At 46.3% G+C, this 13,470-nt stretch overlaps 1 protein-coding gene across 1 annotated transcript in view; it reads left to right on the top strand.

Moving 5' to 3' along the window:
- LOC142764796 (uncharacterized) overlaps positions 1–13,077 on the top strand; it is a 51,364-nt gene extending 38,287 nt beyond the window's left edge. Inside the window, exon 10 of the mRNA XM_075865327.1 lies at positions 12,985–13,077. Within this exon, the coding sequence (XP_075721442.1) occupies positions 12,985–13,050 (66 nt within the window). The 3' untranslated portion in view covers positions 13,051–13,077. The remainder of the gene's footprint in view (positions 1–12,984) is intronic.
- The last annotated feature ends 393 nt before the right edge of the window (positions 13,078–13,470 follow it).

Consider the following 13,470-nt stretch of genomic DNA (forward strand, 5'->3'; position numbering starts at 1 on the left):
CCCGTATAGCGAAGTGTCCTGCTTGACGGCGAAGCGTCCTGGAAACTGGAGCGGGCGTCCGGTTTGAGAGCAAGTCCAAAAGAGAAGAAATTCAAGCATCTTTGCGTTGCTCGGAAGGCATGTCCGAAATGCTGATGGCCAAGGCAGCACTGGTGGAGATAGGCGAGCCGACAGGCTCTGAAGCCAATGGCGAACGTGACAGGGCATCGGCGTCGGAATGCTTCCGGCCAGAACGGTAGATAACACGGATATCGAACTCTTGTAACCGCCATGCCCAACAAGCGAGCCGGCCATTAGGATCTTTTAGTGAAGATAACCAGCAAAGCGCATGGTGGTGTGTTAAAATATCATACGGACGTTCATATAAATAAGCCCGAAATTCTTCGATTACCCAAATAATGGCGAGGCACTCCTTTTCAGTTACACTGTAATTCTTCTCGGCTTTACTGAGGGTGCGGCTGGCATAGGCAACGACGTACTCGTCAAAGCCATCCTTGCGTTGGGCCAGTATGGCCCCTAGCCCGACACCACTAGCGTCTGTATGAAGCTCCGTTGGAGCAGAGGGATCGAAATGTCGGAGTATGGGAGGCGTGGTGAGAAGCCATCGGAGTTCCTGAAATGCATCATCACACGCCTGCGACCACGCTGACAAATCAGAACTTCCGGCAAGAAGATTGGTCAAGGGGGCGATAATGGAGGCGAAATTGCGGACTTAGCGCTAGAAGTAAGAGCATAGGCCGATGAAGCTTCGGAGCTCTTTGATGGTGGTTGGCTTTGGGAACGCCACGACTGCAATAAGTTTCGTAGGGTCCGGGAGAATGCCGTCCTTAGAAACCACATGGCCGAGAATTACACGCTTGCGAGCGCTGAAGTGGCATTTCTTCAAGTTAAGTTGAAAACCCACCGTGGAAAGGCACGTAAGAACTTGCTCGAGGCGGCTGAGGTGGGTCGCAAAGTCGCTTGAAAATACCACAATGTCGTCCGAATAACAGAGGCACGTTTTCCATTTCAGACCTCGAGAGATGGCATCCATCATCCTTTCGAAAGTGGCAGGCGCATTGCAGAGGCCAAAGGGCATAACGGTGAATTCATATAGTCCATCCGGTGTTACAAAGGCTGTCTTCGGGCGGTCACCCTCTGCCATAGGCACCTGCCAGTAGCCGGAGCGTAAATCTAACAAAGAAAATAACTGTGCTCCTTGTAGGCAGTCCAAAGCATCATCGATTCGCGGCAGAGGGTGTACGTCTTTGCGCGTTATCTTGTTGAGTCGGCGGTAGTCAACGCTGAACCGAATAGATCCGTCTTTTTTTTTTTGACGAGAACAACCAGTGAAGCCCAGGGACTGTTAAAGGGCTCGATGATGCCACGTTTCAACATGTCGTCCACTTGTTCATTGATGACACGGCGTTCAGCAGATGACACACGGTACGGGCGCTGTCGTAGCGGGGCTTGTTGACCGGTGTCAATACGGTGAACGACCGCAGAGGTTCGGCTTAAGCCTGACTGGTCACGATCGAATGAAGAACGAAAGCGGAGAAAAAGATTTATAATCTCTTCGCGCTGAGTTGGTGCGAGTTCAGAGTCGATGGCTTCCGAGAATACGTCGAGAACATCATTAGGCGTGTTGGTAGGAGTGACAGCGCAAATTGGGAGTGAAACCATAGAATCGGGTATAGTAGCCGGAAGATTGCACTCGTAAGGTTCGTAGCTTCCCAGGCATTCTCCACGTACTAGGGATGACGGGCTGTCCGAGGGATTGCACACATAAATGGCAGCGTGAACGTTGCGAAAAACGACGATGGCAAACGGAAGCATGATATTTCGACGGTACGCAGATGGGACCAATGGCATAAACAACATAGGTGATAATCGGAGGGGAGGCACACGACACCGAGACAACAACAGCTGAGAAAGGCGCAATGTCAACGTCAGAAGCAGCAAACACTCTACACGAAGCGCCATCGTTGGGGTCATAGCACGGCACAGATAACGCGAGTTCGGAACGAGTACAGTCGCCCAAAGCAGAATTTGACGAAAGAAAGTCCCATCCAAGGATAACGTCATGCGAAGAACGGAATAAAAGTACAAATGTGACGACGTACATCGCACCTTGAATGACGACTCGTGCAGTGCACAAAGCGGAAGGCTGAATACGATGGGACGTAGCTGTCTGCAAAGATAGGTCAGTAAGATGCGTGGTCACTTTCTTCAAGTTTCGGCACAGTTTCTCGCTAATTACAGATACGGCAGCTCCAGTGTCAAGAAGTCCGTGCACCTAACGCCATCAATATAAAGTTCAATTTCGTTCGGGGGACAGCAGTTATATAGGTCTTGAAATTTTCGCTGCCACCACAGTTCTTGCCTCCGGAACTGCGCCCGTCAGTTTTCCCCTCGCGGTGGGCTGTTGCGACGTAACATTAAAGAAATAGATCGACGACGAGGAGAAGGTGAATGGCTTGAGCCGGATGATCGGCGACCGGGACGTACGTCTAGAGGTGGATCGGCAGGAACGGGATATCGCGGCTGAGTGGGCACGTAACGTGAGACCCCTGCAATATCATGAGAAAGTAAGCTGCGACGACGGCAGTAACGAGCTACGTGGCCTGGGATGCCACATGAAAAACATACCGGCCGATTATCCGGAGTGCTCCATTGGCTGACGGTAGGGGCACTGTTGGCTGAATAAGGTACCGTAAATGGTCGCGCAGGCGGCGGCGTCATATAAACGTTCTGAGCTGTTTCATATACAGCCGGAGACGGGACGGTCAGCGAGCGGGAAGGTGGCATCGACGAATAAACGTGGCGAGTAGCTTCGTAGATGGCCGGAGACGCTGGCGCACGTGGCCGAGCAACTGCGGCTGCATACATTAGTGGTGCGGTAACAGTTGATGGAGCCTGAGCTGGCAGCAATGCTTCGGCAACTTACAATTGAATAATCTGGCGAAGCGAAAGCGACAAAGGTGCCATCGGCTCAGTAGTTCTTGTGATTATAGATAGCTGCCGGGCGACCTCCTCGCGTATGAATTGCTTTATGAGTGGCATCAACGCATAGTGATAGGCAATGCCGTGGCGATAGTCGAGGGATGAGATATCCATGGTGTCTTGAGCAGCGCAACGTGAAGAAGCGCGCTGCCTACGCAGCTCATAATAGCTTTGACAGAGCTGAATCACCTCGGCGGCCGTTTGGGGACTCTTCGCAGCCAGCATTTGGAATGCACCGTCGTCGATTCCTTTCATGATGTTCTTGATCTTGCCTGCCTCGTCCAGAGTCGAATCCACGAGCTTGCAGAGAAATAGCACATCTTCGATGTAGCTCGTGAAAGTTTCATCTGCTCTCTGTACTCTGCCCCGCAAGCGCTGTTCAGCACGAAGGCGGCGGACAGCAGGACGGCCAAAACTTCCGCGAGGGTTTTCGCCAATTCCGACCAGGTACTGAAATCACTTTGATGATTTCTGTACCATAGTTGTGCCACGTCAGTCAGGTAAAAACTCACATTTGTGAGCTTATCGGCTGCATTTCACTTATTGTATGCGCTCACCTGTTCATACTCGGCAATCCAGTTGTCCACATCTTGGTCCTCTGTGCCACCAAATATGGGGGGGTCGCGTGGCCGGAGAGTGGCGGCGCAGAAGACAGGCACAGGTACGAGATCTTGAGTAGCGGCCTGAGATAGCCCCGGATCAGTCATTGTAGGAGGTCGTTGGAGTGTGCGGCTGCGAAGTCCCAGGGTGAGGACCAGATGTACCCCGCACTTCCACCACTTGAAATGCGTTGTTGAACAAGCAGGAGTTGACTCGGTGAACGAAAGCTTATTTAGCGCAAGGGCTAACTGAACGCAAGCTTGCGATCACAGCAAGTCTTCTTCCTTTTCTATACTCGAGCTCCTTGCCCACTGCCCTCGTTACAATATATAGATAATTATATTTATCTATATATTTATCTATATATAGATATAATATATTTATATATATATATATATGTATATATATATATGAGGGAAAGAATTGTATACCTAAGGGCTCGTTTTTCCGTGTTTTGACACAATATTAATGAGATCTAACGGACAGTAATGCCAAGGAATGTCTAGGGGAAGATATTAGAACCAATGGAATGTAAATGAGAACAAAGAAAAGTGGGTGAAAAAATAACCAGCCGTGAGCAGGAATCGAACCTACGACCTTTCGAAAAGCGCGTTCAATATATATATATATATATATATATATATATATATATATATATATATATATATATATATATATATATATATATATAAGGGTGCCTAAGGGCTCGTTTTTCCGTGTTTTGACACAATAATAATGAATGAGATCTAACGGACAGTAATGCCCAGGAATGTACAGGGGAAGTTATTTGAACCAATGGAATGTAAATAAGAAAGAAAATTGGGTGAAAAAATAACCAGCCGTGAGCAGGAATCGAACCTACGACCTTCAAATAACGCGTTCGATGCTCTAACCATTGAGCTACCACAGCGGCCTTCCCCCCCCCCCCCCCCATCCACTTTTTTGGGTTTATATGTCAATTTAGAAGTTGGAGTGTCAGTCAGCGCCATCTATAAGCCAAGCGACGAGTGTGAAACTCTTTTATGCGCATATGTGGCATCACGTAGCACGTAAACTTATTATGAGCAAGCAGCTGACTAATAGCCCTCGTATACAACCTAATGACACCAAGTCATTAACGAGACCCTCGTTAATGAATAAGAAAAGAAGTGTATACCTAAGGGCTCGTTTTTCTGTGTTTTGACACAATAATAATGAGATCTAACAGACAGTAATGCCAAGGTCTCGTACTGGCAGGCTAGCCAAGCATACAAAATAAAGGAACAGTGACATCAACTTGACTCATATCTTTTTTTTGCATCATCGCGTGTTATTGATCTCGATTTAGCACTAATTGTGTAAGGGAGGGATGAATTAATATTGTACCATCAATTAGTAGGACAAGTATTTAACCCAATTCAGAGCACCTGCAACGCCCACGAATTTTCAGCGCTGTCAGCACTGCCAAGTGGTCATCTCCTGGGGTCACGCCGCACCTGATCACGTGGCCACACAAAATGTTGACGCCACTTTCTGTTGGTGTTTGGTCTGCTCGACGCGCACGTGTGTACGCATGTCTTCGCCTTCTTATTGCCGTCGACGCCGTCATGAGCGTCCACAAAGGACGATGAAAATACTAAGGGTTCGTTCACACTTGGCCTCGAAGAGAGCAAAAGCGGCGAAACTCTTTGGAAACTGGCTTGTTTCGCCGCCCAAGTGACCGGAAAACCACGCCACGCAGCCGGCGTGCAAGAATATGTCCTAGACCACATTTTCCGCCACGTGAAACCGGATCCGGTTTTCGTCTCACGGCTCTGGCTGTGCTACATAAAACCACGTGATCAAACCAGCCGCCTGCAGATTCAGCATGGCGGCAAAGGCGTCGGTGGTGGCTCGCATCGGCTCAAATCGCAAACTTCCCGTTCCGCTAGACGAAGTTTGGCGGCTTCAACGAAGACGCGTTCATCGAGAGCCTGGTTCGGATTACGATCGCCGATAACTTTAAAATTGGACGGTGCATCAACAGCTAGTCGGCGTTTCCCAAGACTTCCAACGTGTCTTGCTTTGTGTACAGCTGGTTGAATCCGCTGCCACCGCTGCGTTCGCTCGCACCGTTTCTGCTGGTGTATCTGCCGAAACAACGTTTGAGAAGGTGCGACATTTTTCTTTTCAATAGCTGGCCTGAATTACTAGAATTCAGTACGAAATATAGTTCTCGGAAAGCAGGCAAAAAAAAAACTCAATTCTCCAAGTAGCAAGGGCAGCGGCGGCACAAGGGAAGAACGAATGCGAATATTTTCAACGCGAGCGGGCGTGGTTTTCCGGCCGCTCCGGTGTTTGCGTTTTCACTTCACTTCTCTAGAGTGAACGCGCGCTTCGAATTATAGAGTCAGGGCCTCTCACGGCGTTCCGAATCATTGTCGGTTCGATCCTCGTCTGAGCAGTGATTCTGAAATTGACGCTGGACCGAGCAGGGACGAGCCAGCTTGAGACGCACACTTACGCCACGCCGGCTGGTAAGACGTGTGAACACTGCGTGCGCGTTGCTTCTTCGCGACAATAGTAGCTTCAAATATACACATTCACGCTTACGACTCCACTAAAAATCACCCGAAGTAGCGCAATGAAAACGCAGGATTGACACCAACGCCTTGGACGAACCAAGGAAAACAAAGAAAGTGAAGCCGTTGCCAGGTTCGACGTCATCACTGCTCACTCCTTGTTACCCAGCGCCTGAGGCGTGGCCACACAAAATGACAGCGCTCGTCTTCTTCTTTTTCAATTTATCTGTCTTAGTTTTTAGCGCTGTTTACCTCCAACAATGAATCATTTCCGACCCGCCCAATTTTCAATACTACTCGCTGCAGGAGCTCGCTGAACACGTAAGAATGCTGTCGATGTATCATGGCTGGCAACGCGTCGTCGAGCCTTTGGACGATCATTGCGCTCGAAATATAACAACTTCTGCGTAATGGACGTCATTCCTACTTTGATAAAAAAAAGTCATTCATACCGATCAATCGAATGAACGCCACATCTCAATTTTGAAATTTGGTGTCACTGCTCCTCCGAATTTTCTCTACCTAGGTTGCCTTTGCTATGCTAAGTCAAACTGAACTTTGCTAGCAAACTCATGGTTTTGCATAACAAAGGGTACTTGAAACTAATCAATTTTAGTTGAATTCGGTATCAACTATTAAAGTCAAGCAAAAGTTAAATTTCCGGAGCCCTCCACTACGGCGTCTCTCATAATCATATAGTGGTTTTGGGACGTTAAACCCCACATATCAATCAATCAATCATCAATCAAAAGTATAAGTTGATTCTAACTAACCCCAGTCAGGTTTCCTGTTTTCGTACAAAGTTAAGCTTTGATGAGTCGTGGTATGTATAGCCAAAACTAATACGGCACAGTATATCATGGTGTCCTTTAATGTAGCCCAGTATAGTTAGCCTAAAGTGACCTAATTGTGGTCAAATAATCAAAGTTGCCCAGGGAAGCCAAGCCAACACAGAAGAGAAACTAGTTTTGCCGACTCATCAACAGTTAAGCTCATTTAGGTCTAACTAGTGTAATAAAATTACCTCGAACTATATCTGATAAATTAGCTGGAGATCCAACCCAACATGGTGTATGTATTGGAGTTTCACATGGCATCATCACACTAATATGCATAACTAGGTTAATTAGGTGGCGCTAAGGTTGGTGTCGATTAATCTGATTTGGAATAGTTACTTAGGCACGGTCTGACTAATCCCCGAACAGTTATGTAAACTCAAGCAATAGCTAAAAAATTTAATTCAATGACAAAGTCCAATGGCGCATGGTCTCATAGAATTGAAGCTCGGGAGGATACTAACTGATTCTGATATAGTCGAGTCTCATTAGACCAATTTATATGCAATCCTTCTTTAGATTTATTGCACTTGTGACATCGAAGTAAGCCGACCTGAAGTCCTAGATGTCGCAGAATCAGGAAAGCTGCACGTAGCCCAGCCTATGTCACACATTTGTTGCACAATCAAGCATCTTCATTTCAATCAAGACTTATCAAACCTAAATGAGCCTATTCACTGTCGAGCCTGTAAGAAGGAATTAATCGTTTCCTGTAACCAGCTTTTCTGCGCCTATAAAAGTTACTTCAGTTCATTAATGAATGCCAGGTTCGCCTCATTCGGGCTAATCGTGCTTGGCTGCATGAGGAGATATCATGGTCAACTATACATAATTAGATTTGGCTATACTTGCCACGACTCATCTTAGCTCATCGAAGCTTAAGCTTGCTTATTTTGATGACAGCAAGCGTTAGCAGACATGATTACAGTCAGCCTAATCAAAGCTTCCTATAGGTTTTATTAGTGATATCATGCGAAACTGGGTTAGATTAGTTTCACCTACGCTTACTTTGTCTTAAAGAAGTTGATTTAATATAGCTTGCTTTAAGGCGGCATTTCCAAGCTGGTCTGAGAAACCACAATTCTGTACGCTTCGCTTTATTAGGTTATACGATGATATATGCGCTTAGTTAGACTAATTAGACGGTGTAAAAACGCAAGCCCAGTGCTTAAACCACCCACCCTTCCTCTCTACACTAAGCCGCTACGTGAAAGACTGGCAAAAATTTGATTAAGGCCACGCTGCGGTGGTCTAGTGGCTAAGGTACACGGCTGCTGACCCGCAGGGCGCGGGTTTAAATCCCGACTGCGGCGGCTGCATTTCCGATGGAGGCGGAAATGTTGTAGACCCGTGTGCTCAGATTTGGGTGCACGTTAAAGAACCCCAGGCGGTCTAAATTTCCCGAGCCCTCTTATACGGCATCTCTCATAATCATATAGTGGTTTTGGGACGTTCAACCCCACATATCAATCAAATCAAGATTTGATTAAAAAAAAGCGACACCCAGTTGTGGTTTTGGCTACGAGCGCCATAAACCCGTCAAAAAATGACGTGAGAGGCCACTTGACAGCGTGCCACGAGACTCGCATGCGCACCGCAGCTGCTGTCACGTCGGTATATGACGCGTCGATGCGTTCGGTTACATGAGGCCGTAATCTGCGCACTTTTGCTCACGCGTGTTCATCTGAGTACTCAACGCTTCAGCCTACCTTGTGGATAAGGGACAGTTATTTCTGCAAACAGCAAACACACATTACACGCAACTTCATCTCTTCCTGAAAATCTTCAACTGCAACTGTTAACAAAAACGTGCATTTTATTGGATGCTACATGATAGTAGAAGTAAAACATTAAAAGACAGTGACTCCTTCAAGTAAACTGAAAAAGTGTCATGTGGTCTAGGACAAATAATGACAAAACGTCGCTACAAGCGTGGTTATAAGAGTGAATATTTACTGCATTCTAGCATTTCAGTGGTGGTGAGTAGGCAAGCTATAACTACATTGCCTTACGCGAGCCTTTCCAACAAAACTGCAATATTCCGCACGCTGGAAAGCATGAACTTAGTGAAAATTCTGCCAAAAAAAAACTGCGTGTTACAATGATTTTCTTTGAGGATCTTTTGTCACAGTGATACCAAGGTGGTAAGGCCTTAACATTGCTTTTGCGTAAGGCTTCGCAACGAAGCCCTAATGTACACCAACAATGGTAAAAAGTGCACCGGCATGAAAAGGACTAAACTACGGAGTCCATCGCTTTACTACAATTTTGTGTGATCATTAGACCTGGACCTGAAATAAACCATGGCTTCTACATATTCTTCCTCATCACTTTGATGCAGTCAGTCCCAAAATTCACCGCGCCACTTTATATATAAAACACATGTCCCTTCTTGCTTTTACCATCAGTCTATATTTGGATTTTTCTGGCGCACTAGAAACAAGCAAACACGATATAGGGAAGAAAACACTTGTATCCGCCAGTAGGATTTGTCTCACTTCCTTAGATGGCTAGATATTGCGAAAATTCCTGGTGCAGTGCCTTCTCATTTACGGAAATGTGAAGATTTAATTTTTTCTCGTGTTCTTTGAGAACATTCACCTAATGGACAAGGTGTAGACGAATATACATCACAAACATTAGATTTATCTGATCTGTACGTACCATTACAATATATTGCCTTTTTTATGCGAAGCAGCTTAGGGTTGAGCGCAATCCGGTGTGGGTTGTGACGACCCTTACTACGCATGCGCCCCCGCTCCCCCTTCTCTCCTCTCCCACGCTCACTCCTCTGTCCCCTGGCAACACCGACGCTGGGAGCGTCTGCCAACCTACGCTCACTCCCCCTCTTTCTCTTCTCAGCATTTCTTCTCTTCGCGGTCGTACCCCCATTGCGCATGCGCGTGCACGCATTCTCTCTCTCCGAAGCTCCATCCTTCTCTCGCCTCACAACGCCGACACAGGCAGAGTTGGCTAGCGAGTATTTTTTCATAGAAAAAACCTGCTCGCGTTGTGCAATCATTCACTGGCCACCTCGTATACAGCGTGTCCCACATAACTTGAGCCGAGAACGTGAAAATGAGAGACTTCAGTGGCGAATCGAAATAAACGCTTACTACTCGCACTATCCTGTAGATGCTCGGGCATTTATTTTTATTTCTCTTCATACTAATAATACTATTTCTCAATGACCAATTTTAATTATGAGCTGGAAACCCAAATTATGAAAACTGAGATGTGGAGCACTTTCAGAAACCACTGGCTAAGTTCTTTCTTGTACGATACGTATCGCGCTGTTATAATTTACGCGTTGTAAAGAAAGCTTATAGCAGTACTATATACACCAGTGCGCTCGCAGTCCGTCACACGGCTTCTTTCAACATTTTGCGGGCTTTCTTTACAACGTGCAAAAATAACAGTGCGGGACATATCGTACAGGAAACAATTTAGTCGGTGGTTTCTGAAACTGCTCTACGTCTCAGTGTTGATATTTTGGGTTCCGAGCCCATAATAAAAATTAGGTAACTAAGAAATATTATTTAAGATTATTGTGGGAAATAAAAAAATTGCCTGAATACCTACAGGCTAGAGCGAGTAGTAGGCGTTTGGTTTATTTAGACTCCTAAGTGCCTTTCACTTTCAAATTCTTGGCTCAAGTTATGTGGGGCACACCCTGTATATAGGCACTGTATTTTGACCTCCAAGATTGTGACAGTGGGAATTCTCCTGTGCGTTTCTGGAGAAAAATTCGCAGCGTGCGGATTCACTAAAAGGGGACAGCAGGTCTCAGTTTCCGATCGGAGTCGTCTGTCTCTCACTGGCCATTTGCAGCGATTGGTATGTTCTAATAAGAAACACCGGTCCATTACTGCTTGCTTTGCACCCCCCCCCCCCCCCCCAGATTTCTCTCCTGCGCAACGCACCGATGAGCGCCAGCATCCATGTTGCCGCCAGTGTAAGCGTTAGCACCCGCTTCTTAGCATGTACACGTGGTTCCCTTTAGCGGAAGATGGTGTAAATTTTTGCACCATCTGTTCAGCAGCTGTTCAGATCTTAATCCCATTCCCTACTGAGGGCTCTACGCACGCGCCTGTAGAAGCGCGGGGAGACATACCTGCACGTGAAAAAAAAAAACTGGACACACCTAGCACTAGTGGCTAAAGGCAGAGCGGAACTGACCGTTTACTAGCCGGTGCTCGCCAAACGAAGTCACGCCAAGTCATGCTGAGTTAAGTAGAGCGTTGCCGAGTGATGCCAAGTTCTAGTCGAGTCCAACATAGTCATCACTGAACGTTTCGGTCGTACTACGTCGTGCACTAGATTAAACAAGCCGGGTCAAGCAATCTTACTTCTTAGGGCACCACGATTCCCGGTAAGGGACTTCTTTATCGAGAGTGTGAGCTTTCTTCGATCTTTCCATGCCTGCGTTTGGTGGCACTTGCCGTTGCCACCACGCGCCGGCTTTGTACACCATGAAGAAGCGCAAGAGCAGTTGGCCGTAACGTCCTCTCTGGCGCGACCGTGTGGTTGCGCGCAGCCTCCAAGCAAGCGAGTTGGTGGTGGGGCGAAGCAGGCACATAACTGTGCAGTGGGTTGCTAGGCAATGGTTAGGTATGTCATGGCAATGTAGAGTTATTTTCCTGCTTATTTATAGTTGCATCAAGGGCGGCCAGCCTAAACAGCTCCACTGTTAAAAACTTTATTTTTCTCAGTATTTCAGCGTGCATAACTGAAAAAAAAAATTCTGCCGTGAAAAACCGAATGTATTTTTCTACTACTTTCTTGCAGCAGCTGTGAAGAATGGCTACGTATTAAATGGTAACCTGTGAACACCTCAACTTATGCCTTGTTCATTCTGCCATGTCGATGGTCCCTTTTCGCGTTTGATGTGGTGTTTTAGGCTTTCAGAATATTTCGCTGCTGTTCCAACTTGACCAGTTGGGAACTGCAACCAGCGAAGCTTCTTCGCATGATGCATTGCCAGACAATGAGACGCGCAACGTGTGACGTTGCATCAAGGACCGCTTTTGTGCACTTTTTATGACCTAATAGGTTTCCAATATTCTACACGACATGTTCTCAAAAGTTTTGGCCCTGGGAAATCAAACGGCTATTCCAGAAAGCAGAATACCTTAGCTCCTATTGCGCTTTTCTACAAAAGTTTGTATATTAGTAATTTAGGTGGCGTAGAGGCAAGCCCTTGACGTCTCCTCATGAAAGGTGGCCACCTAAACCTGTTGGTTTCTGATGATAAAGTTTATTCCTCCTCCTAATTGAGGTAAAACGGCAGTGTGCCTCACCTGTTCTGGCCGCTCGCAAAACCCTGAGGCATCCTTTACAGAACCCCAGAGTTCCGCGGAACTCAGTTGGAGAACCTTATTATATAGACTATCATTTCTGAACAAAGTAATATAGTATGGTTGATTTAGCTAGGTTCTTATAGAAGTGAACTAAAAGACGTACTGGAAGTGGAAACAATAAGCAAATTGAGATTACGGAAGTAAAAAATTCGTATGCGTGAGTGACCTGAGAGAAAGGTGGGGCTCTATTAGAATTTCAGCACGATATATAATCCATACTGTCAGCAATAGTTATTATCAGCATCATTGTGATTTATTAGGCAAAAAAAGAGCATAATCAAGTTCTGCAAAAGCAGAGAAGGGCTAAAAAGAAAGCCATGCTCCCATAACCAGAGTTCAAAAGCTCGATTCTTAATCAGTCGGGGCTAGAAGTCACTGAAATAGCAGCGATGTGACGGTGCACTGAGAGGATTACAAATGATGCGCTTGCTTTAATTACACAAAAGTACACAGCAGTCATTCAGATCAAACGTTTCACACTACAATTGTCAGCTTTACGCATTCCATTTCGATTGAGCATGTATGTTATCCATCACACAATTCAGGCCTCATCAAGTCGTCATAGGGAACCCGGACTAAGGTTTTCTGCCACATGTTTGATCTGTATGTACTTTTAAATACAACGTTTTCCCTCAATATATGATTTGGTTTCTCCTTTCTGAACAGGTCTATACTACCTGGCGACTGGACCTATACATGGACAAGGTGGTCTCCAGGAGGCAGTTCTTCTGAGACAAAAAATTTTGCTAGATCCTCTTCCATTCTGTCTTTGATTTGCGCATTAACACCTTACAAGCTCAGGCAAACACGCGCACAAACACGACCGATACATCAGACGGCCCAAGTCGCAATTAAAACCCCGCATGGCGTTTTTACCAGCCACGAGGGTGGACCAAGGTGCCTTATGTAGGTTATTTAAAAGGCCACTCACCAGGTTTGACAATTTTCAGCTAACAAGCGCAATGCGTAGAAACATTTCTAAAACCAAGGAGGTTACGCCCAGCGAGTATAACGTAGCAACCCTTTCTTGTCTGATAGTGCTCAATGTAAATGCCAATGGCTGCTCATGGCGAATGAGAGACAGGAAAATCGGCATTTAGTTAACGCACACGCTGCGAATTTTTTATTGTTCAACAACGCTGGTAGGAGAAA

The sequence above is a fragment of the Rhipicephalus microplus genome, chromosome 6 (genome assembly GCF_043290135.1).
Source record: "Rhipicephalus microplus isolate Deutch F79 chromosome 6, USDA_Rmic, whole genome shotgun sequence".
Lineage (NCBI taxonomy): Eukaryota > Metazoa > Arthropoda > Arachnida > Ixodida > Ixodidae > Rhipicephalus > Rhipicephalus microplus.